Source organism: Trachypithecus francoisi, unplaced genomic scaffold (assembly GCF_009764315.1).
Source record: "Trachypithecus francoisi isolate TF-2019V2 unplaced genomic scaffold, Tfra_2.0 Lachesis_group16, whole genome shotgun sequence".
NCBI classification, from domain to species: domain Eukaryota; kingdom Metazoa; phylum Chordata; class Mammalia; order Primates; family Cercopithecidae; genus Trachypithecus; species Trachypithecus francoisi.
Genome location: NW_022681461.1, coordinates 87,796,109 through 87,822,693, shown reverse-complemented (window position 1 = coordinate 87,822,693; position 26,585 = coordinate 87,796,109). Strand labels below are relative to the sequence as shown.

The window sequence follows — 26,585 nt, the reverse complement described above, 5'->3', positions numbered from 1 at the left end:
ACACAGAAGGCGGGTTTGCTACTCCCATTTTACATAACAGAAAAGGGAGGCTAAGGGAGAGAAAATCAGACCATGGCACGTGCTGCAAAGTGCTGGAGGGTAAGCCACGGAGCCCCGCGACGCTGTTACTGCGAGACTTTGGCAAGGCCCTACCCCGTCTGGTCTCTGTTTTTCAGTCTGTACAACAGGGAGACTGGACCCAATGCCTGCTAAGCCTCTGCCACCTCTGCCATTCCATGAATCTACCTCAAATTCCACAAGCCACAGCTAAGCAACAAGCAATCTTTTGATTTCTCAGACAACCTACAGTTTAATAAAATAGTCATTTGAGAAAATCATGTCAGATCACAAAATTTCTGTTCCTATGAAGCAAAATGGCATCAACTGACCATTTAGAATGATGCCAGAATTCAGTAAATAGCAAAAGGCCTGATTTGGAGGTTCTCACTGATTTGTTTTTTAAATGTCAAAACCAGGCACGCTTTTGAGTTTTCAGAAATCAAGTCCTAAACATATTGGGAGTCCATTGCCAATACCTCTACACACACAGAGTCAACATCCTCCCGTCTGAAAGTCCTCCTTGCCTCCACTCCCTCACATGAACTTCTCCAAGGAGACAGCCCCATGACACAAGCCGAAGTGTTGCTTCCCAGGAAGGTCCTCGGGGGGAGTGCCAAGGCGGGCCACAAGGCAGGGTGGGCTGTCCAGGGGAGGCTCGGGACAGAGCCGGGAGAAATGCATCTACAATTTAATAATCTGCCACTGCTGCCTTTTAAAGGACAGGCTCTGCGGGATACAGTTCTTGAGGAAATAGTGTTTGCGTTTTCCTACGAGCAGCCCTTTATCCCTTTAGGAATCTGACTTTATTTTCATCAGCAAGATGATTTCTGTCTGCAAGCTGAAGCTGCGATCATCTCACTCCCAAGCAGGAAGGAGTGTGGTCCTGGTCTCTGAGGATGTCAAACTCCCTCTTGCTGGCATCTCTTGGACCTTTCCCAAGCTCTGTCTCCATCTTCCCCACCCAGCTCCAAATTCTCCTGGTTTTTCCCAGGCCCCATGCTTTCAGGACAGATCAGGCTGGTGGGAGATCTGCAGGACCGCCCCCATAAGTGCCAACACAAGCCACCCTTAGATCTCTGAGGACAGGATTCTGGGTGGGTCTGAAAAAAACTGCAAAGGAAACTTAATTAGAAAATGGGATTGCATTGGGAGTTATACCCGATGTAAATGATGAGTTGATGGGTGCTGATGAGTTGATGGGTGCAGCACACCAACTTGGCACAAGTATACATATGTAACAAACCTGCACGTTATGCACATGTACCCTAGAACTTAAAGTATAATAATAATAAAATAATTTAAAAAACAATAATATACTCTTAAACCTCAAAAAAAAAAAAAAAAGAAAATGGGGGGGACTGGGGTTCCTGAGATGGGAGATGCAGGCTGAGGCTGAGCCCAAGGCTGTGTTAGGACTCCCTTTGCATCCGCTTAACAAGAGGATGCAGCTGGAGAGTCCTCGGGTGACTTTAGGTCTGGCAAGCTCTGATGACGTGCCCTTGGTTCTTAGGGGACCAACCCAAGGCCTAAAAGACAGGCACCTGGCTCTCCGTCAGCAAATACGCCCTGAGCACTGTTCTGGCATCACTGCCAGGCCTGTACCAGGCCAAGGGGCAGGGTGAATGAGACACAACTCTAACCTCAGGCAGTTGCAGGCCAGGGGTGGGCAGACATAGCAAACACCCTGGGAGGGATGTGCAGGTCAGGTCAGGAAGCACAGGGGAGGCCATGGGAGGCTTTGCAAAGGAGGGGCACCCAAGCTGTGCCAGGAAGAATGAGCACAGTACAGGCTGCTGTGCCAGCAGCCTGTACTGAGGCCAGCAGCATGAAGGGGCATGAGGTGGGCTGGGAAAACGACAAGGTGATGGTGCACTCCATGGACTGTGCCCCACCATGGACTGTGAGCTTCATCCTAGCGGCACTGGGATACTTGCCCTGGCAGCATCCCCCCACCCACACCCCGGTGACCTCCTCCATGTCCTCTTTCCCACACGGGCAGCATCAATTGGAGATTTTTGGACCAGCAGCATTTGTTAAACAGCCCAGGTGTCTGGGGGATGAACAGGCCTTAGAGAGCTCCTGGCCTGGCAAGTCTCCAGGGGCCAAGAGCATCACAGTCACCTGAGTCACTGATATTGAATTTGCATTGTTACCAAGAACCCCCATAAGTGACTCTTCCCATATAGGTGGAGAGCCACTGACCTGGTCTATGCCTACTCTGTGTATTAAATTTCCCCAACAGCAGGCCTGGCTGAAACCGGACTGCTCAGGGAACCTTGGGCCACAGGGAACTCATGACTTCACAGACAGGCAGCTTGCTCCATGCTGGAAGCCTCCAGAGGCAGGGCTTGCTTGCAGGAGGTGGAAACCCTGCTCCCCGCTAACTTCAGCCATGGCTCCTGCTTCTCCCCACTTGCACCAGAGAACCAGCAAAATCTACCACAGACAGTCATGCAACGCTGGAGGTCTGGACTCCTCCCTCCTCCCCAGTGCCCCGTGTGCTCTCCAGGCTGAACACCCTCAGCTCCCCAATGTCTAGACCTTGACCCTTCCCTGATGCTTTCCTGGGTTATGCCCTAGTGGGTTCCTCCCAGCATGAGGCCCAGATCAGAGCCTTGCACCCTGAGCAGGCTCTGACAGTTTGGAGAGGGACAGAGCCACTCTCACCTGCATGTCAGACCCTGGACTCTGTGAAGGGCCTTGCATATAGAGGGAGAACTGAGGTTCCCAGTGGCTAAGTGACTCATATCACGACTCAAACAATATTAGCCTCTCTATGCAGCAGCTATGAATCAAGAGGCCCAGCAAAAGGCAAAAGTTAAATTTAACCGATTTCAGCACCAGAGTGAATTTTCACCCCTCTGGTGTGTGAATCCCTATTTTTGTGACACAAGGAAACAGAAACAACTGATTATGCATGCCCGGCTATCTCTGTCCGGCAAGCATTGCTCCTCCAAAAAGGGCAGCCAGAGCTCCTTTTCAATTACACAGATTACACACAGTTTCCCATTTGTGAAGCTCTGTTGTGAAGCCCAGTCTTGAATAAGTTAAGAGATTCATCAAATCCCTTGGGCACCTGTAGACCCACCCATCCACCTCTTCACCATCTCTGGAAACAAGCTCAGCCTCCCTGAGTTGGGGTTGGGGTGGCTTGGGAGGTCCACAGAGTCTGGCTCATAATAAATGGGGCTATGTTCCCTGAGAATGAGAAGGAGGCAGGAATCCAGGCTCCCAGTCTACTCCCAGATCAAGATCCTGATCTTTGTTCTTATAGCTTCCTTGCCTGGCTGCACAAGGCTGGGAGAAATCCAGTCTTCTGGGTTCATCCACCATTCTGCCTCCCAGGTCCTCAGATAAGTCCAAACTGTTGAGTACCCTCCAGTTCCAAGCCCTCCAGCATCCCGCATCCACTTCCAGTTGCAGCCATTGATCCAGCCCCAGTGTCTAGTAGTGAATGCTAGGGCAGTATTGTCTGGGTGTGGGCATCTTCCCCTACAAGGAGCCTGGGAAAATGCAAAGCGATTCTGTGGAGGTGGAGGCTGAGATTCTGCATGGTCCACTGCCCTCCCCACCCCACAGTCAGAGCCACACTGTGAGAGGCTCTGCCATGGAGCATTTCAGGCCCCTCCGTCCGCCTATCCTCTGCACTTAGCACAGTTCAGTACTCAGTGAGGACCTACTGTGAGCCCCGGCCCTGTGCCAGACACTGGGAACCAGGAGATGAAGAAGGGGTGGGGAAGGGCTGCCCCCAAGAAGCTCACAATCTGATACAGAAGACTGGCATATAGAACAGATTATTTTTCACAACACTTAATTTTTTTTAAATAGAGACAGTGCATCACTTTTTTACCCAGGCAGGAGTGCAGTGGCATGATCATAGCTCACTATAGCCTTGAATTCCTAGGCTTGAGCGATCCTCCAGCTTCAGCCTCTCAAGTACCTGGGACTACAGGAGTGTGCCACCACACCCGGCTAATTTTATAATGTTTTGTAGAGATGAGGTCTCACTATGTTCCCCAGCCTGGCCTCAAACCCCTGGCTTAAAGCTATCCTCCTGCCTTGGCCTCCCAAAGCATTCGGATTGCAGGCATGAGCCACCATGCCAAGCCCATTCTTAAAATTTTATTTTTGTTAACTGAGGCAAAACACACATATAAAATTTACCATCTTTATCTATTTTAACTGTAGAATTCATTGACATGAAATTTAATAAGAGAATACTGCACACAATATAGAAGGATGTGGAACAGAACAGTGTTTCTCAACCTTCATTTCACTGTTAGTCTCCTAAGAAGACTTTCTGGCTACTGTTTCCTACTCTTGCCGCCTGGTGAAATTGTAATACCACAGGCATACATAGATCTGTTTGTGTACTACATCTATATCTATGCTTTACACATTAAAAAAGTAAGATTTTTTTTTGCCTCCGCACAAGAACCAATGTCCTTTTACTCCCTTGGAGGAGATATCACCTGCTATTGAGAATGCGGGTGTAGTGGAGGAAGAAATAATTAATTTACTTTTTGAGCGGGGGATGGGCAGCACCGAAGGAAAGGGGGTGAAGGAGGAGATCAGGGAAGGCATCACAGAGGAAGTGGTATCCAGGGTTTTGAAGGATGAGCAGGAGTTTTGCAAAACAGGGCAGGGCCTCAGCATCAAGTTCCCCTTGCTGGGCAACTGGAGTTCCTGTCTTCCTCCAGACATTAGTCACTATAGTATCCAGTCTCCAAGCTAGCCCCCAGTGAGCTTCACCTCCCCTGCACCTTGGTACTACTCCTCTCTAAATAAGAGCTAATTTGTGTGATCCACAGATTACAGAAGTTATAGCATGCAATTTCCAGAGTAAGTCCTAAAAGACTTGGTCTTTTCATGACTCACTTTGGGGGATGCCAGCTGCCTTGTCATGAGTACACTCCGGCAGCCCTATGGAAACCTCCACATGGAGAGGAGCCACACTGAAAGCAGATCCTCCAGCCCCAGTCAGGCCTTCAGATGATGCCAGCCCCTAGCCTTCAAGTCCTCCAGTTGGGCCCTAAACACCATGGAGCGAACACAAGCCATTCAGTGTGTCTGAATTCCTGAACCAGAGAAATAATGAAATAATACACGATATTGCTGTTTTAAGCCACTAAATTTGGGGGGATTTGTTACCCAGTGATAAATAACTAACACAATCCCCATCTTGTAACCCACTTCCCTGTCTTATCAACTCCTCTAGGTTGGAGGGCTGTCCTGCTCATGGCGAGGTCAGGTAGCTCTGGTCTGCAAGCTGGGAGTTTCCAACATTGTGCTTGTTCCTGCAGCTCCTCAGGGAATTCTGAGGGACAGATGTTCCAAGTGACACTGAGAATCAGTGGAATCAGTTGGATTCCTCTCTGGGCAGGGGATTTCCCTGGGACCTCAGCCTCTCATGCCTGGACAAAGTGTCCATCTGCAGATCCTTCCATCCCTTCCCATCTCCCTCTATCCCTCTGATCATTGAGCAGACTTCTAATGAAGACTGTGAAATGATAGGCATAGGGAAAAAGAGAAGTCCAGGTTCTGTCCCTAAGGAGCTTACAGCCCAGCTGGAGAGACAAACATTTATAAACACACCCCCACATCTGCAAAACCCTAAGAGAGGGACAGGCAGGGTGGAATGGGACACTGGGCTGTGCACATGCTCTGCTAGAATTAAACAAGGGGAAGTGATAGAAAGGCTTTCTAGGGCCCAACTTTAGCAGGCCCCTAGTAGCAGGCAGGAAAGGCTTCCTGAAGGAGGCAGGATTTAAGCTGGGTCTCAAAGAATGGGTAGCACTTGATACACTGGATATAGGAAGAATGGATGTTTTGGGTGGTAGGAATAGTGTAAGAAAATGTGGGAATGCAAGACCAGGAATGACAAGTAATCAGGGGATTCAACTTGGGGAGTGGGAGGGGACAGGGCAGGACTAACCACAAAGAACACTTAGTTAGCACTTACTGTGTGCCAGGCACAGCTGTAATCCCTTTTCAATCTTTCAATCCACACGACAACCCCATTAAAACAGTCCTATTACTACCTTGATTATGCAGATGAGGAAACTGAGGTTCAGGGAGGCAGCACATAGCTCTAACTAGTAGAGAATGTGATTCTCAATATTCAGGAGGGCAAGCTCAAGCCCAGAGAAGCTAAGTGACTGGTCCAAGGTCTCCACAGCTCTCCTAGGCACCTTGAGGGCTGAGGCCAGGCTCCCATGGCACACTGAGCCATGCTGGCTTTCAGGTGTGTGGTTAGGTTTGTGGTTAGGTTTGCACCAGAGCACACGGCTGCTTTTCTGGCCTCCTCTTCGTGTTGCATCCACCCACAATCAGCGTGGCCTGCTCCGGCCACAAGGAATGACTCAGCACTCCCCAAGCCCACATACTTTCCCACCTCCTGCTTTTGCACGCCCAGTTTCCTCTGCAGCGGCGCTCTCCCCCATGTCTCCAGCTGTCCAACGCCCTCTCTTCCTTCAGCAGCCAGCTCCACTGTACCTGCCATAGCACCTGCCCTGGGGCTTCCTTGACCTGGGGCTACGTGAGGGGTCCTCGCCTGGGCCCCACCTCTCTTTCATCACACCTGCCCTCGCTTGTGCCCACCACTCCTCGTGGCTGCAAACTTGGGCTCCACCCCAGCACCCCATGCATGCAGCACCAGACTCAGAGGAGGTCCCCAGTCAATGCAAGTGGAATGAAACAGATCCTCTACGTGGTTAAGCTCCTGCTCACCCTGCCACTCTCACTCTCTTCACCCTGACTCCCCACCCATCACACTCCAGCCCCACTTCCCTGTTTCTGTTCCATGAATATGCCAGGTTCTTTCCTATCACAAGCTGCCTTCCTGCGTTTGCTATTCCATTCACTGACATGGAATGCACTCCACCCAATGGTCTCCTTCTCACCCTTCGGGTCTCAGCTTGAATGTCACCTCCTCCAAGAGACCTTTTCTGACTACCCCAAGGCAGTCACTATATATCTCATCACGGTGTTTCCTTCTGTCATAGCCAAGTTTCCTTACTACAGTCTTATCTTAAGGGCCAGACTGCCTGAGTTAAAATCCTGGCCCTACTACTTGTTAGCTGTGAGTCCTTGTGCAAGTTATATAGCTTTTCTGTGCCTCAGTTCCATTATCTATAAAATGTAAAATGGGGATGATAAGGTACCTACAGCATAGAGCAGTTATAAAAATTAAATGAGTTCATGCAGAAAAATACTAAGAACAGTGTCTAGCACATGGCAGACCCTCCATACACAACTTTATTATTATTATTTAATTATTTACTTGCTTCTTGCCTGTCTTCCTCCTAGAATGTAAGCTCCAGAATAATGCAAACCACATCTATCCTGTTCAGCATTGTATCCCCAGTGTGCCTACCAAAATCCAGGCACAGAGTAAGTTGCCTATAATATTTGTTGGATGTATGTATGTATGGATGGATGGATAGGTGAATGGGTGGGTGGGAGGGTGGATGGATTGATGGATAGGTGGGTGGGTGGGTGGATGGATGGATGGATAGGTGAATGGATGGATGGATGGATGGATGGATGGATGGATGGTTAGGTGAATGGATGGATGGCTGGATGGATGGATGGACAGACAGGTGAATGGGTGGATGGGTGGATGCATGGATGGATGGATGGATGGAGCAAAAAAGTAAACATGTGTATGAGCCACCACTCACCCCTGGTAGTCATATAGTTCCACACTCTTCTTTCCCATCCCCAATAACAGCTAACACTGGCAAGTCTTACCTACAATAGACTATATGTGTGTTGGTGGAGCATTCAATGATGTATAAAATCTGCCAGGGCAAAGAGTGAATAACTGGCAAGGAGCCCAGGAAAGACTTAACTGAGGACAAAGGCAGTCTTAGAGGACAAAAGAGAGTTTCAGTGGAAAAGGGAGGCTTGGCAGAGAATTGATGAGTGGTCATCTGGTTAAGGGAACATCAAGAGCAGGGCTCTGAGACCCAAAGGTCCAGGACACATGTGTGGAAAGGCAGAGTGTCTGGCAAGGCTGTGCTTTGGAGGAAGTGGAAGGAGCAGTAGATAACAGTGGACAGGCAGGTTGGACTGGCATCGATGACCCAGAAAGCTGGGCTAGGGAGTCAGTGGTGATCCCTGAAGCCTTCAAATACACGGTGGTAGCATCAGGGCTGCCCTTTAGAGGCCCACCATGGGGGCCATGCCAGGTCAGGCCAGCAGTGAAAGGCTGTGCTATCACCCAGGAGAAAGTCCAGGAGGCCTGACCTAGGCAAATAGAAACCACATTGTACAAGGAATCATTCCTGCAAAAGACTGAGGGCCAACCACACCTCCCCACAACAGAAGGTAGCTCGGACCTTACCTGCACCAGATTCCAGCCTTGGAGGGACTCTGCAATGATGGATGTGACGGATGGACAGACACCTCCAAACACCATCAAGTGGTTCGGCCCGTATTTTATTGCATCATAGAAGGCTTTCAACCCTTTCGCATTGTCGCACTGGGAAGCAACACATAGAAAGAAAGGTCTAAATTAGAAACAGCTTTTCCCCAGGGACATGAGCTCAACAAACAAATCTCTCCTTGTGGAAACCTTTTGGGTTTCAGTTCTCCCATGGTGGGGAGTCTCCTTAAGTCAGCCCTGAGTCCATGCTGTGAGCTCAAAGAGTGTGGTCTTGGCACCCACTATCCTGTCTCTGCTCCTGCTAAGTGCCCTCCAAATCTAGGACCTCCCTCCAGCACCCCAGCTGTCTCCCTTCAGAGTACACTCATGAAAAGTCCCTATAATGCCTCACCCTGGGATCTCCCTTTTTCATGGCCATTTGTATTTTAAGGATGATCCCACACTCATTAAAATAGCTATCAATTAAAAAAACACACACACACAGAAAACAACAAGAGTTGGCAAGGGTGTGGAGAAACTGGAACTGCTGTGCCCTATTAGTGGGAATGTAAGATGGTGCAGCTGCTGTGGAAACAGTATAGTGGTTCCTTGAGAAGTTAAACATAGAATTGCCATATGACCTAGCAATTCCACCTCTAGACGTCTACCCAAAAGAACCAAAGGCAGGGACTTGAAGAGATAGTTGTACACCCATGTTCATAGCAGTATCATTCACAATAACCAAAAGATGGAAACAACACAAATGCCCATCAACAGATGAATGGATAATGGAATGGTGGTGTATCCATGCAATGGAATATTTCCAGCCTGGAAAAGGAAGGAAATTCGGACACATGCTACAACATGGATGAGCCTTGAGGACATTATGCTAAGTAGAATCAGCCATACAAAAAGACAGCTATTATATGATCCCACTCATATGAGGTTACCTAGAGTAGTTAATTTCATAGAGAAAGAATGTAGAATGGTGGCTGCCAAGGGCTGGGAGGAGCAGGGAAGGGGTCTTCGTTGTTTGACAGGCTCAGAGTTTCAGTGGGGATGATGAAAGTCTGTTGGAGGTGGATGGTGGTGATGGTAGCTCAACAATGTAAATGTGCTTAATGTCACCGAACTGTACACATAAAAATGGTTAAAATGGTAGATTTTAGGTTATGTATATTTTTACCACAGTCAAAAAGAAAAAAAATGATGAGGAGGAGGATAAATCTAAAGAGAAGATTCATTCAGCAAACACTTGCCAAGCACTACTCTGTGTTCAGTCCAGGACTGGACATTGAGGAAACATAAAAATTGGATGCAGCCCCTGCCAAGGAGCTCCTGTATTAGAGAGAAAAGTTGGCCAAGAAAACAGTTCACGGCGACCCACCATGGGAATGGAAAGAAGCCAGGGGCCCACGATGAGTATCAGGATTCAGTTCTGGCTCACTCGGCACCTTTCCATCCCCGCCTCCCTCAGTCAAACTCTGTGGTCATCTCTCACCTGAACAGAGGCTTTGGTTTCTACTGGGCGTCTTACCTCCCCATGGGCAAGTTCAACCCCTCCACCATCTAACAGTCTCAGGGTCCTTTGTCAAATATAAATGAATTATTCTCACTCTTCCTGCTTTCCATGCACTTAAAACCCAAATTCCTATCAGAATATAACTCTTGAAAGGTTAAAAACGTAATTCTCATGAAAATCGATAGTGAACACATGTCAAAGTTTTATTTAACTCATTAATAAGGGGATCTGCAGGATGACAAAGTGGATTCAAAAGAGAATTTAAGGAACAGGGATTTTTACAGCGACTAAAAAAAGGAATAAGATAAGATTGCCAAATTACATGCAAAACTGGTTAATGTCCCACAGGGTGACAAAACCACCACCTTTTGGGAAAGAAAAGAAAATCACTGAAAACCAGTATATCTTATCTTTTTAGAGGCTTGCAAAATGTTTAGGTCTTAATTAATTGAGCAAAGTTCTATTCCCCCAGTCAGATGACCCTTAGGCAGGACTGTTGGAAAATGCTCTAAGTATTAGGGTAAAGGGTCACATAATCACATCTTTGTATTATGTACAAGTTTGGGGTCGTTTTCTTAACACTCCTTATCACAACGGAAGCCACTCAGTCCAGCTGCTGCCTCCCAATCTGGCCTGAGTTCCCTTTTCTCTCCCCTTTGCTCTCCAAGTACAGCCCCACAAACCTCCTTCCAGTTCCCTGAAATCCAATGCACTTTCCTTCCTACCTCTGGGCCTTTGCACTTGCTGTTTTCTTTGCTGGGAACACGATTTCCTTGGTTCTCAGCATGGCTCCTCCTTCTCATCAATCAGGTCACCCTCCCCAAAATATTTTCCACCCCCATTCACTCCCTGACATGCCACCCTATTTAATGCCCTAACATAGTTCCTAAAATTATCTGAAATCATCTTGTCTACTGTTTGTTCACTTGCAGATTGACTGATTTCCTCAACTAGAATGAAAGCCCCAGGTGGGCAAGGATTTTGTCATTGTTTTCACTGCTGTCTCCCCAAAGCTTGGAGAGGGGCCTCAGTAAAGATTCAGTAAGATCTGTCAGGGCCAGGCGCGAAGTCTCACGCCCATAATCCCAGCACTTTGGGAGGCTGAGGCAGGCAGTGGCTCATGCCTGTAATCCCAGCACTTTGGGAGGCTGAGGCAGGCAGATCACTTGAGGGCAGGAGTTTGAGAACAGTCTGGCCAACATGGCAAAACCCCGTCTCTATTAAAAATACAAAAATTAACCAGGCATGGCGGCACGCACCTGTAATCCCGGCTACTCAGAAGGCTGAGGTGGGAGAATCACTTGAACCTGGAAGGTGGAGGTTGCAGTGAGCCGGGATCACACCCTGCACTCCAGCTTGGGTGACAGAGCGAGACTCCATCTCAAAAATAAAATAAAATAATCTGTTGGACACTTTCCCTTCATCTGTTTTCCTCCTCCTTGCTCTACTTCCATGTCTTTCTTTATTTTTGTCTTTCTCTCCATTCTGTGTCCTCCTCATTTTTTCTGCTTGTCCTCCACCTTCCCCTTAAGTGACCGCAATATGGGATCAGAGTGAACTAGGGTTTCTTGCTCCCTCTTCATTTATTTGAGAAACTCCTCAGAACTGTGGCCCACATCTGTGCCGACAGGGACTCAGTCCAACATGGTTTCTGGCCTCGGGGAGCTCACTGATGGTGGAGGCAGTGAGGCCGGGGCACATGGTCACCTCCCGTGGGGGATGGCGGCCGGTGCTGTGGGACAGAGGCAGATCCAGGCTGTGGGCACTGCAAGGAAAGCCAGGGAGGGTTCTGGAAGAGGGAACACTTGAGATGGAAATCGTAGGCGGAGGAGCAGCACGAATACAGGCAAGGAGGTGGAAAAGTGAGACGGGAACAGAAACAACCCAGCTCGCTTCAACAGTGAATGACAAGGATGAGGTGGCCAGGGAGAAGACTTAGAGCTCTCAACACCAGGCTAGGGAGCTTGGATACTACAGATTTTCGGTAAACAATTCAATTTAAAATTTTTAATTTAATTTAAAAACTGGCCAAGTTAATTTATTTTCCCAAGAAAGAAAGAGAGAAAGGAAGAGAGAAAGGAAGGAGGAAAGAAAGGGACGGAGGGAGGGAGGGAGAGAGGGAGGGAAGGAGGGAAGATTAAGTTCTTACTGCTTCTGGGGCCCTCTATTAATTATCCCTATTCCTTGATCGAAAGCAACACTTCTCACCCCCAGCAGAGCATGAGCAAATGTAACAGAGTAGTTCATGTTTTAATTGTTTCTATCATGATTTTCTTTTTTTTTGGGAATCTACCGTGATTTACTGAATCATTTTTAGTTTTAATACATTTCTGTAATGACTTTGGCTTGTTTTCTAATCTGTAGCTAATGACAATGATAATAACAGTACCGCAGGATTTATAATCAAAGTTGCATTAAAATAATATTAGCAACAGTGAATTTATTAATCCATGTTTGCTCAGCAAACACTTCCTGAATATCTAGTCCATGCAAGATTCTGTATTAGTAACCATGTCTTGGCTTCTCACAAATATAAAACACCGGGATATGTCAACTAAAATATCTGAGACTATTTGACAACCAGTATGGGAGTTGGAGAATCTTACAATGTTCCCAAATATTTATCTGACTGAATTTTCACCAGACTGGGTGTGGTAGGCAAAGTTTTGGCCCCATTGACCTTCACCCCTTGGAATTACCTCCATGAATATTTTATGTTACATGGCAAAAGGGACTTTGCAGATGTCATGAAGGTTACTAATCAGTTGACCTTAAATTATTATACAGGTAAGCCCAGTATAGTCACACAAGTCCTTAAAAGCAGAGATCTTTCTTTACCTAATAGCAGAGGGGAGATCAGAAATTAGAAGCATGAGATGAGTTTGATATGCCATTGTTGGTTTGAAGATGAAGAGGTCGTCTACGGCCATACCACCCTGAACGCGCCCGATCTCGTCTGATCTCGGAAGCTAAGCAGGGTCGGGCCTGGTTAGTACTTGGATGGAAGATGAAGAGGTCCACATGTCAAGAAAGCAGGGACCTCTGTTCTACAATTGCAAGAAACTGAACTCTGCCAGTAACCAGAATGAGCATGGAAGCAAATCTTCCCTAGTTGAGCCTCCAGATACGAACCCAGCCCAGGTGACACCTTGATTTTGGTCATATGAAGGCCTGACAAAGGGACCCAGGGGAGCCACACTGTGCCTAGACTTCTGGCATAGAACTGTCAGACAATAAATAGGTGTGGTTTACATCACCAAATTTGTGGTGATCAGTTACAGAAGCATAGAAAGCAAATACACTCAGGTAAAATGAGAAAAATAAGAATGACACAGTAAGGTTTTCCTTAAAGTTAATTCCATTTGAAAAACGATCCTTAATTTACAGATGAGGTCCTTTGTAGTTATATGGTGTTGAAATATTTTTCTGTTATAAAAGGATATAAATGAGAGAGGTCTTGTTTTTAATGTCCTGACATGACAAAATAGAAAAAATTTTCACCCTGTGTAAGTTTCTGTTCCGTGGCCCTCCCCTTCTTGGTGTGTGAAATCCCAACATCTAGGCATTTCTAATCTAGCCCCACACTCTCATTTTCAGATGCAGAGACTGAGGACTAGAGAGGAGAAGAGATTTGTCCACTGTCTCGCCAGGATTAGGAGAGGGATTTCTGGATTCCCAGTCTCTCAGCATTCGAATAGTCTAGAGAACTCAACAGGAGAAGAGAAGGTTAAAGCTAATAGCATTCTAGAAAAGACCATTTCCCCCAGGATAATGCCACAAGCCTAGGTCTCCAGATCAGAGCTCTTGGCTAGAAGCAAGAGAAACACACTGGGCACCAAGCATGCTTCTCTGTCTCCCATAAAGGGAGCATCTTTGCAGTGAATAACAAAACAAATCACATGGATGTATCTGTCCCATTTTCGATGCTATTTTCCCTTATCCTAATTTCTAATGCTGTATCTTCTTACCTGACATGATTCGTGTCCCAAATAGATGGACTTTCCAGCTCACCAAAGGTGAATTTTGGGGGCTGGATCAGCTTAGAGTTCTTTTTGTTTTGTTTTGTTTGTTTTTTTGAGACAGAGTATCTCTCTATCGCCCAGGCTGGGGTGCAGTGGCGCGATCTCGGCTCACTGCACGCTCCGCCTCCCAGGTTCACGCCATTCTCCTGGCTCAGCCTCCCCAGTAGCTGGGACTACAGGCTCCCGCCCGCCACCACACCCAGCTAATTTTTTGTATTTTTAGTAGAGACGGGGTTTCACCGTGTTAGCCAGGATGGTCTCGATCTCCTGACCTCGTGATCCGCCCGCCTCGGCCTCCCAAAGTGCTGGGATTACAGGCGTGAGCCACCACGCCTGGCCAGCTTAGAGTTTTTTAAACTCAGCCCCTCAGGGGCCTAAAGCCCAGCAGATAGGGCAGTGAAAGGAGCACTGAGCTCCTCGCCTTCACTTCAACCAGCAGCTCCTCTGCCATCTGCTTCATCTATAGCAGCAGAGCTCCATAGAACACTTAATTTTAAAGCAGTCTTCACTGCTAGTAGCAAAAGTGTTTGAAAACCACCCAGATGACCCTGGAGGTCCTTACAGAGTATAGTGTTTGTCTCTGGCCTCAGGAAGGGTGGGGGAGTGTCTTATAAGCATGGTGTTTCGGCATACACACTATAGGCTACCCACTGTAAGTTAATCCACTGCACATGAATGTACCTAATGATCAAGTCACCAAATCACTGGGGAACTTCTGTAAGTTTTAGTTTCCTGAAGGACTCCTTGCAGATACATTGCCACAGCCACTTCACAGGATTTGTCCTTCCAGCTCAGGTGAAAGTCAATATTGTACGTATTTCACATTTTCCCTTCTCGAATGCTGCACTTGGAGATGTTCCCCTAAAGGGCTGTTGATTACCCAGCCTGAGCCAGGGAAATGCCGGAAGCTTTTCGATACCCCATTTAAGGTGTCTGTCTGACAGCTTTTAGTGAGTTGTTCACTGGGCAAAGCCATCATTCTGAGAAGTTATTTACGGCAAGTTGTCTTTCCGTGATTTGGTTGTTGATGAATTACTCTCAGAGCCACTCTCTAAGGGGGGTCTGTGTCCTGGAAGAAAGCTATGGGCTTTATCACGCTCTCCTTTTCACCCCCACTTCCCCCACCAGAAACCCCACTCACTTCTAGAGGATATTCTGACTGGTTGGCAATGGCCACAACCTGACCAGCAGACAGGAAGTAATTCATCACAGTTCATAGTCTCATGCAATAGCTCAAAGCTTCATGACTGGCCTAGCCTCTGTCTTCAGTCTTGCCACCTGGAGATTGGCTCTAGCACATAATAGATGCTCCATAAGTGCTGCCTTCCTTCCCTCCCTCTTCTCTCTGGTATTTGTTACTACTTTCCTTTGACTCCTCATCTACTGAAGCTCATGGTCACTACCTCACAACTCCTGTCTGCCGTTCCACTGCCCAGGGCTTCTCCTTCCCTATAAGGACTTGTCACAGAGAACTCATCATTGGCACATATAGGCTCTTAAAATTCAGCACTTAAAAATGGGAACAGATCCAAAAGCCATGAAAATCAATTTTCAAATGAAAAAGTGAGGCTCCAGATGAAATCCATTTTCATTTAAATCTCATTTTTAAAGAATTAAAATACTTTTTTGATTTAAAAATTTCAAAGAAAATGTTGCTGAGAGTCAAAATGTAAAAATGACAAGAAAATGTCAGAGTTAATAACAACCCATCTGAAACTGGGAATTACTCCATGCAGAATTTCAGAATGGAAAGAGAATTTAAAAGCTAATGTGTCCAACGTGCCTCCGTTAGAAAGTCCCCTCTGGGCCTCCCGCACAGGAGCACTCAGTATATGCTCACGTCTGTCCCTCCAGTGCCAGGGATCTCACTCTTTCACTAGGGAGCTAATTTGTCCTCAGCCAGCTCTGCTTCTTAGAAAATTCTTCCTATCATTGGCCTGGAAATCAGATAGCTAAGCTTCACAGAGTGACTCAGAGAGATGTCTTCAGGCTAAACTACCCTCAGCCCTTCCAATGATCCCTATACAGGATAGTTTTACAGCCTGCTTGTCCAAGAGTTATTTCACGAACAGCCTTTGGAGGACAGATTTTGGGGGCATGTAGCACCTAGAATGGTCCCGCAAAAACCTCCATCTGCCCTGCCCAGGAAAGCAACACTAGCTGACGTATACCGTGCCCTCAATATGTGTTAGGCACAGTACTAAGAACTTGATGTCAAGGATATTATTCATGCCTCACAATATTATTAAAAGCTATAGGCTGAGCATCCCGAATTCAAAAATCTAAAATCCAAAATGCTCCAAAATGCAAAACTTTTTGAGCACAAATATGCTGCTCAATAAAAATGTTCACCAGAGCATTTTGGATTTTGAATATTTGGATTTGGGATGTTCAGTCTTTAAATACAACGCAGCTATTTCAAAATCTGAAAAACTCCAAAATCTGAAACATTTCTAGTCCCAAGTATTTTGGATAAGGGGTACTCAACTTGTACCGTTATTTCGCTGTTACAGATAAGGAATTTGAGGCTCAGAAATAATAACTTGCCCAATTTCAGGTAGTCTAACTTCAGAGCACTGTTTTATTTTAAATAAGAATGTGCTATGAAATATTTCACTCACAGAAAAGAATATTCCATATACAATAACTTAACAAGGTATGAAAAATAGTAATGTGAACACACGTACATCCAGCATCACAGTTATGTTGAAGACCTCTGTGCCCACACTTGCACATAGCCCTCCTTCACCCAGGCGGAGCCCCAGGCCTGAATTTTGCATTTATCCTTCTTTTCTTCTTCTTTTTTTTTTTTTTGAGACGGACTCTCACTCTATCACCTAGGCTGGAGTGCAATGGCATGATCTTGGCTCACTGCAACTTCTGCCTCCCAGGTTCAAGCAATTCTCCTACCTCAACCTCCTGAGTAGATGGGATCACAAGGCACATGCCACTGTGCCCAGCTAATTTTTGTATTTTTAGTAGAGATGAGGTTGTGCCATGTTGGCCAGGCTGGTCTTCAACTCCTGACCTCAAGTGATCCACCCGCCTTGGCCTCCCAAAGTGCTGGGATTATAGAAGTGAGCCACCGTGCCAGCCCCTTCTTTGCTTTTCTTTACAGTTTTATATGTACATGTTTCTTAAACACTATATCATTTAATTTTACTCATTTTTAAACATACATATAAATGGAATTGTGTTTATACATTTCACCTGAAACTTGCTCTTATGGCTCCACGTTACGTTTGTGAGATTTTATACGATGAATATAGCTGTGGTTCATTCATTTTCATAGCTGTGTAGTATGCCAGTGTGTGAATATGCCACTGTTGGTTCATTCCTCTGCCAATGGACCCTCGGGCTGTTTCTAGCATTTCGTGTGGTTGCTGCTGTAAGCAAGATGGTCGAATATTTCCATACCTGCCTCCTAGCGCACATATGAAGAGTTTCTCTAGGGTATAAACCTGGAAATTGAATTGTTGAATCATAGCGTTTGCTGCATGTTCTCTAAGTGGTTTGATCCATTTACACTCCCATCAGCAGTGTTTTAGAGATCTCACTGCTCCATATCCTTGCCAGCTTTAATTTTTGCCAGTCTTGTGGGTATTTGATATCACATTTCAATTTGTATGTTCCTGATTACTAAAGAGGTTAAGCCATCTTTTCATATGCTTATAGCCTGTGTTTCCTCTTTTGGACTGGTGACTTTGCCCATTTTTCTACTGGGTTGTTTATCTTTTCCTTATTGATTTGTTCAGAGCACTCCCAGCCACAATGCCAAGCTGAATGAAACGATCACCTCCTGCATTCTGAGTATTGACTTCTGTTAATGCGGCCTCAGTCTGCACACCTTCTATTGGGCTCCTACATCATACAGAGCTTGCTGTCAGTCAAAACTACTAAATCAGCACCTATTACCTTGGGTAGCAAAACACCTACAATCCTTCCTTGGTGCCCAGGGGAGAAAAAACCTATGTGATAAAATCCAGCCAACCAAAAGATGAATCAAAAATATAGATCTCAGGAATGGAGGAGGACTTGTGGTAAAAAAGGAGTGATAGTGAGTGCCAGACCTATTTCACATGAAACAACTGGCAATGTGAAGATAGTAATGGAACATAAAATGCAGGAGGCAGAGGAGGGAAGAGAAGTTGTAAGATTGTTAATTTCCACTTCTTCCATAGAAGAGCTTTAATCGATACCATCTAAAATTGAAAACTGTAGTTTAAAAGCCAGGATTTTAACCTTACTGCTTTTCATAATCTTTTATTACCCTTGGAGAGACATTTTGGAAACAAATATTTTCTGTAGCAAAGGCAAAATTGTTTAATGGTGAGCAATTCCTTCTATTTTACTTTTCCTCGTTTTCTTCTGTTATATGCAAATAAATGAAATTCAACAACAATCTAAAGTAGGATGCAATAATGATCTCATTTTATAAAATTATTTCTTTATAATATATGCATAGAGAGATATCTAGAATGAGAATCATTGAATATCAAAGGTTATGAGATGTCAGTGGTTTTTTTGTTACTTTCTTCTTTTACTTAAACAATAAAAAAAATACAGATTACTTTTATAAAGACAAAGTCATTTTTAAACTGGTAAGCTTTCCACACCCAGGATGCTTTCTCAATCACTGACGTTTCCCTCTTTCTGTTCATCTGTGGGTGATTTTCTGAACCTAAGAACAGACTTTAACATTTATCATTGCTAAATCATGTTCAAAATTAGCCCAGCACTATGTCCAACTGAATTAAACATACACTATATTGTTTTGCCATTGCAACTAATTCACTGAAACATTTTTAATCATCTACTAAGTACCAGGAGCTGTCCAGGAAACAGTAAGTTCATGTGACCTATAAAAATTCTTTGAAAAGAACAATAAACATTTACTGAAGTGTTAAATTTAGAAACAAGAATAGTAATAATAATAACACAGTGAGCATTTGCCTGTGCCAGACACTATTCTAACTACTTTATATACACTAACTCGCTTAATCCTCCCAACAACCCTATGAACCATGTCCCATTATTATCCACATTTTAATAGATGAAGAAACTGAGGATCAGAGAGGTAAGTATTTGCCCCAAGTTGCACATAGTGAGTGAGGGGCAGAGTTGGGAGTCAAACCCATGGAGTCAAGTTCCAGAGTCCATGCTCCATCACATCCATGTTCTGTTCTTCTTCTTGGGCACACGGTGAGACTACATTTCCCAGCCCCCCTTATAATTAGGTGTGACCACCGAGTTTTGGGCAATGAGGTATGAACAAAGACGATGTGTGCCATGCCCAGGTTGGCCTGTAAAACCATTCCATGGGCATTCTGTGCTCTCTTTTCCATCCATAGTGTGAGTGGGGAAAAAAAATCCAAGGACCTGAAACAGGAAGAAACCCCCCCAGATCCCAGATCCCTATGGCAGTCCTGGAAGGGAACATCACCATGTCACGAGAGAAACCATCCCAAGGAGGGCAGCCTCATGAGCTGACAGCCTCCAGGTGCAGTGTCTTTGGGTATGCCTCAGAGGAGGCCACCCTCTTCCTAGACCTCTCCAACCATGGACTGAGCATGGCAGAGGAACAAGAGCTCCTCATTTCTGGCCAGTGTAAGACTTGACTACAGGTGATCTCTGAGCCCACTGGTCCAGCTGGAACTTTCTTAGAGCAGCACTGCTGCCAGGGACTCTTCCTACCAGAGCCTCTTTCCTTCCCCGCTCCCTTTACTGGTGTCAGATCCACCGCACAGTCTGAAGGCTCACCCTCTTCCATCCATAGTGTGAGTGGGGAAAAAAATCCAAGGACCTGAAACAGGAAGAAACCCCCCCTCCCCAGATCCCAAATCCCTATGGCAATCCTGGAAGGGGACATCACCATGTCACGAGAGAAACCATCCCAAGGAGGGCAGCCCATCTCTCTTCATATCCTTTCAAAGGAATTTCCCCAGGGCCCCTCTAACTCTGAGCATCTGCTTCCCAGAACACCAACCAACACACCCCTTCAAGCTGCACTTGACAATGACATAAGCAAGAAACAACTTTCATTCATGAAACTTCTGGGCTATAGAGGTGCAGTCACTACAGAGAGGCTGCATCAACTAACAAACATCCTTAAATGCCTGCTGTAAGCATTTTGAAACATAAAAAACCAGCACACCTGGGAACTATTAAAGAAGGGTAAAGACAGTTGAGAGAGACAAGTAAAGATTATAGGAAAGGGTACAAAGTGTATATGCCTTACATTTTAAAAAGTGTTTTCCTGTCATTCAAGACACTTACGTCAAACCAGAACGAGAATTTCAGGGACATAGCCAGAGATAACTAAGGTGTACTGAGCTTGGCTGTCTCTCTCTCTCTCTTTTTTTAAAGACAGGATCTCCCTCTGTCACTCAAGCTAGAGTTAAGTGGTACCATCATGGCTCACAGCAGCCTCAACCTCCTGGGCTCAAATGATCCTCCCACCTCAGCCTCCTTAGTACCTGGGACCACAGGTGCACACCACCACCACCACACTAATTTTTTAATTTTTTGTAGAGACATGTCTCATAATGTTGCCTAAACTGGTCTTGAACTCCTGGGATCAAGCAATCCTTCCACCTTGGCCTTCCAAAGTGCTAGGATTACCAGCATGAGCCATCATGTCCTGCTGAACTAAGTTGTCTTCTTCCCTTCGGTCCCCCTATGCCTATCAAAGATTTTGGCCCCAAACAGGTGTTTAATACATCCTAGCTGGACTAAATTACTGCTGCCTGGCAGATACAATCACTGCTGGTGGGTAGAGCCTGAAATAAAAGTAGTCATATCCATAGCTCTGTCCCAAACAGCTTATTAACTCCAGCCATCTTGAGTTTTTCACACCCCTTCCCCGGGGTGATGGACAGACCATCTGCTTCTAAAAGTCTCCAGAGAGCCAGGCTGTCCATCCTGAACACTGAGAAAAACTGGCATTTCTGTATTCTCCCTGAAGCTGTCACTCTGAATTCTTGGCCGGCTGCAGACTGCGTTATTTGAGGATGATGGAGCCATAGCACACATCTCTCCTCTGCACTGTTAAAGCCAATTACCCAATTTACAAAATGTTTCTCAAAGACTGGGAGATACAAACTGCGTTTCCTAATTAGCTGTCAGTAAGCCTCCCCACACATGCAGGTGTGACATTTTTAAAAGTCAGGGTCACAAACACAAAGTGTACTCGGGCTGCCGATCAGGATGGGGGTGCTCTTTTCTGCAGGTTTGTGCAAATATCACATGTTGGCAGCCCTTCTCTGGGGGTGGGGGCTGGATTCCCCTCTTAAGAGATTCCAAACTCCAACTATGTGTGCCACCAAGCCATCGCCACTCCTTTCCATTCCACATTTGTGGGGCACATTGGTTCAACATTGGCTGGGCGCCTGAGCTAGGTAGGGGAAGATGAGATGGGTAAGACTGGGTCCTTGCTCTCATGGGATAATGTGAAGTGGGTCAGAGATACAGAAATAATTTAGCAACATGTAGTAAATGGTGTAATGGAGGGTTGGACCTGGAGTTAGAGAATATTCATTCATCCCATAAACGCCCCCTGGGTGATGAACAACCAGGTCCCATGGTAGATGCTGAGGACACGTAAAAGGTGACATACAGTCTTGGCCATCAGGGAGCTTTCTGTTCAGGAGGGAAGAGAAGATTCAAACAAAAAGCCATAACACGGGGCAGGATAGAAGTGGGAGCAATGGCAGAGACAGAAGTCACGCAAAAAAAGGAAGGAATATTCAAATCACACTGAGATATTCTGCCAAGACTTCTCGGAGGAGGCGGCATTTGAGCTGAGCCTTGCAAGAGGAGCAGGAGACTGAGGTGGTGGGAGGGCAGACCAGGCTGAGTTACCAGCAAGAGTGAAGGCTTGGAAATAGAAAGGTGCAGGGCACCTCAGAGAAAAGGTCCATCCTGTTGACTAGCAGGAGCACAGGATAGAGAAGGGATGGGTGGGGTCAGACTGGCTTGAGCCAGCGCAACGGGAACATTGAACACAGGTAGGTGTGGTTTTCTTTCCTTCAGGCAGCAAGAAGTCACTGCAGCACTTTCACCAGGGGAGTGCCAAGAGGGAAGAGGCACTTGCTTTACACAGATGCCTCTGGCAGCTGGGGCAGAGGAGGAAGGCCCAATGGGGAGGAAGGAGGCTGGGGACAGGTGGGTGCATTGGTCCAGGCGTGAAGTGCTGGTGGATGGCTTGGCAAGCAACTTGGCCTACCAACCCTGGGAAAGATGTGTGTCCACTGGGGAATTCATTAGCCAAAGGCCTGTGAGGCATAGGTTAGACCAATTCATGATATCAACAAGACTCGTTCAAATGGGTCCATCTCAGTAGTCTCCTTCATGGGAGGGCAATGATGGGGAAGACTGATGAGGAAAGAGATCAAAGAAAGAATAAACCAGCTATGTCAGGCACAGGATGTCAGCTCCAGACCTGCCACTGCCTCACTCTGTGATCCCACCTCATCTGTGCTTCACTTAAAAAACAAAAATGTCGAGTTAACAGATTTGTCATTCAGCAGAGCTAACAAAGCAAAGCAGGCTATATTTTGGCAACAAACAACCCCTAAATTTCAATGGGTCACCCCAGGAAATGTTGATTCCTCTCTCAAGCAGGGCGGGGGTGCTCGACACATCCCAGATACCTAGGAGCCCAAGCTAATGGAACAACCGCCATCTTGAATGCAGCCAGTTGCCAATGGGGAAGGAAAATGAAAACTCTGGAGAGGTTCAGCCAGCAATTAAATTGACTAGACACGGCCCATGAGACAGGCATGGCCCCACCCAAGTACCAGGGACACAAAGTGCAACTTACTAAGTGAGGAGAGAACCAGATACCAGGAAGCCTACTATGACTGCCACAGATGATCTCTCAGATCCCTTCCAGCCTACCAGTCTGTGTTTTTGTCTGCACTCAAGGCCAGATTTTGGTTCAATTTATACATATCCAGCTAACATTTATTTAATACTGACCTATGTGCCAGGAAATAAGCTAAATTCTTTATATGCATTAGCTCACTTACTATTTATAACATATCTCATTTAATATTTGTAATGACCCCATGGGGTAGATACCATTATTAACATTCATTTAACAGAGGAGGAAACACAGGTTCAAGATCACATGACTGGTAAGCCATGAAGCCTGCACTCAAACCCAGACTATCATCCTCCAAACCTTATGCTCTTAGGAATGAGGCCATCTCTTTAGAGCTGGCCAGAGATAGGGTGAAAGGCCTTGGAGAGCAGTGAGAAGCCTGCAGGAGAGTGTTATAGAAATGATTATTTCACCAAGTGAAGGAATAGATTCTAATCCTGAGAATCCATAAGGAAAGGTAAAGAGCCAGGGAAAGTGAGGATATGTTTTAGAACAGCAAGTCCACTAACTCTCCAGGTTGGAGCACTAAAAGGGTGAATGGGAGATGTGAGGGGTGAGACTGATAAGGGAAGCTGGGGCAGCCTCTGGTAGAGCCAGCCAGTGCCAGCTTAAGGAGGTTGCCCCTTATTCTTCAGTCCATAGGGAGTTTCCTTTTATTTTGTTTTACCATTTTATTTTAGTTATTTATTTTTTCTTTTTTGGAGACAGAGTCTCACTCTGTTGCCCAGGCTGGAGTGCAGTGGTATAATCACAACCCACTGCAGCTTTGACCTCCTGGGCTCAAGTGATCCTCCCACCTAGGTCTCCTAAAGCTCTGGGATTACAGGCGTGAGCCACCACGCCTGGCCATTCTAATTATTTTTAAGTGAATAATTCACTGGCATTAAGTGCACTCACTATGTTGTGTAACCATCACCACTATTTCCAGAATGTTTTCATCATCCCCAACAGAAAAGCTCCACACCCATTAAACCCTGGAACTTCTTAAGAGTGCTTTGAGCTGATCATGACATCGGCAGAGCTGAGGACAGGGAAGACGACCCTGGCAGCCACTTGAAGGGCATTATTCAAGTGAGGAAGGGCAGGGCATGGGGAGGGGTGAGAGACCAGTACAGTGGTCCAGGGGCAACGGCAAGCGCAGGGGGTAGGGGTCAGATCAGGAACAAGAGGAAGAGTAGCCTCTGGGAGAGAGGGGAGTCCTAGCTTCTTTCCTTCAGGGGCTGTGTGAGTCTGGGCCACCAGGACCTTCTGAGGTAGAGAAGCCAGGAGGGGGTGCTGGGCCCAGAGGACACTGCTGAGTCCAGCACTGGGCACAAGGCTGGTGAGGCACTGGCCAGCTGCCCACGCTATCGACTTTCCCTTGGGAGCCATGTCCCCGAATCTGACAGTCCTTCCTGGCACACGGGCCAGAGCTATCCCGACAGCTCCCCTATGTGCAAACACCTGCTGGGCGCCTGCTCGGAGATGAAGGGTGGCTGCAGGGTGGGTCCTCACCCCCGTCTCCGTGGCCACGCTCATTCCTCAGGTGCCCGCCCTCCATCTGCAGCGACTCAGCTGGAGTTAATTATGTGCCTCGCTTGTCCTCCAGCTGAGGACATGGGGGTCACTCCCCCACCTGACAGATGAAGGCTGGGCTGCTGTCACATCACTGTGACCAGGGACTCTGCTCGAGGGCTCCAATTCTCCGAGCCTGGCATAAGTCCTTCTGCCTCTCTGCATCACAAGCTGCTGCAGGCACATGTTTCCAGAGGCCCTTCCCAGGGGCGATTTCCCCAACACCCCGACATCTCAGGTCTGATCCCACAAACACAGTGTTGCCCACACTTGGAGGTTGTAAGGGAGTTCTGCGGTCCAGGCTGCACAAGCAGCCTTGAGCACAGCTGTGTTCCCATCTCAACATCCTGCTCCCAGGTCCCAGCTCCTCCACATCTGAGGTTCTAATGCACCTTCCCAGGGTCTAGCCCCAGGACTCAATTCTGGGTCGCCTCCCACCCCATGGCTGAGAGCCTGCTAAGGAGTCCCCAAGCCCATCACCACACTGCCTGCACAGAGGCTGGCACCTGGTGCTGCCTCTGGATTCACGGAAGAATGTGAGGCCTCTCCCTGCCTAGGAAAGGGGGCAAAGGGGTTTCAGCTTGGAACCTTGCTAGACAGACAGACCAGTAGATACCACCAAGTGCTGGGAGGGGAGAGGAGGGATTCTGGGAGGGGAGAGGAGGGATTCTGGGAGGGGAGGGAAGGGGCTCTAGGAAAGGAATTCGCTGGAGGGGTGGGGCCCAGGGAAGGCTCCTGTGGCTCTTGAGGCAGCAGTTTGGGACCAGTGCATTTAGGAGCATAACCCCTGGGGAAGCCCCTTGGCAGGACCTCTCGACCAGGTGGCTGGCACAATTTGAAGAGCAGCAGCCTTTGGAAGGCCAGAGGGAGGTGCAGACCTGCACAGGGCAGCCCATCCCCAGAGGTCAAAGTCAAAGTCCACATCTGATAGGGGAGCTCTCAGGCCTGGTCCTCCCTTTGTATAACAGGGAAGTAATGCTGGGAAGGGCTAACCTTGGCACTCGAGAGAGCTGCATGGGGCAGAAGCCCAAGCCCTTTGCTAACCATGAATGCTGAATTTATTCAGTTTGATGTGCTAGGCGTTTACTGAGGATCTCCTTCAGGCCGAGATCTGCCAGGCACTTAGCAAACAGGAGGAAACAGGTCAGAGCTCCGTTCTCAGGGAGCTCACATGCCAGTGGGGATGAGAGAGGGCACAGTCACCACAGAGGATGGTGTCTTAGTCTACTTGGGCTTCTATCACAAAAAACCACAAACTGGGCAGATTAGAAACAACAGAAATTTATTTCCAACCATTCTGGAGGCCGAAAAGTTCGAGATCAAGGTGCCAGCAGATTTGGTGTCTAGTGAAGGCTGGTTTCCTGGTTTGTGGATGGTGCCTTCTGGCTGTGTCCTTACATGGCGGGAGAGGAGAACAAGCTCCCTTGCACCTCTTGTATAAGGCAGAATCCATTCATGAGGGCTCTACCCTCGTGACCTAATCACCCCGCTTCCCAAAGGCCCTACCTCCTAATACCATCACTTTGGGGGCTAGGATGTCAACATATGACTCTGGCGGGGGGAAGGAAACATTTAGACTGTAGCAGACGGGAGAGCATACCATGAAAGGGGCAGCAGAGGGTGTGGAGTCCAGAGCCAGCCGCCAGATGCAGTGCCAGGAATCAGGGAAGCCTTCCTGCAGGGGCGGGGTGCTTGGTGCTTTTGCTGAGTCTTGATGCATAAGGAGAAGTCAGCCAAATGGACAGGGTGAAGGAGGGTGGCCTGCCGTGAGCAGGGTGCCCAGGTTCCAACCACGAGGCACTCCCTGCTCAGACACAGGGAAAAGTAAGGCTACATGTGGCCCCCCACTGTCCCCTCCCCAGAACTCTGCTCCATAAACACCTGTCACAGGCTCTTGGGCCCTTTCTCAGATCCAAAGACAAAAAAAAACATTACCTTCACAAATCCTGCAGACAGGACAGAAGGGCTTTTTGGGGTTCATTCACTTTCATGCAGGAAAAAAGTATTATTTTTTTCTCTGAATAGCAACCTTGCTGTGAAATTGTTACTCAGTTTTCTTATTAGGTTTAACAAACCCTTCCTGAAACTTGAAAACCCCAGTTTTTCTTGCAATTAAAATTTTAAAAAAACTAGCAGGAAAATAAATAAGGCAGACACAGAAGGACAAATACTGTA

General features: G+C 46.9%; 1 protein-coding gene across 1 annotated transcript in view; it reads right to left on the bottom strand.

Annotated features, from left to right (window-relative positions):
* The window catches only part of GABBR2 (gamma-aminobutyric acid type B receptor subunit 2), a 420,233-nt gene that overhangs the window by 280,938 nt on the left and 112,710 nt on the right, over positions 1 to 26,585 (bottom strand). The window contains exon 2 of the mRNA XM_033238002.1: positions 8,408 to 8,545. Coding sequence (XP_033093893.1) covers positions 8,408 to 8,545 — 138 coding nt within the window. The remainder of the gene's footprint in view (positions 1 to 8,407; positions 8,546 to 26,585) is intronic.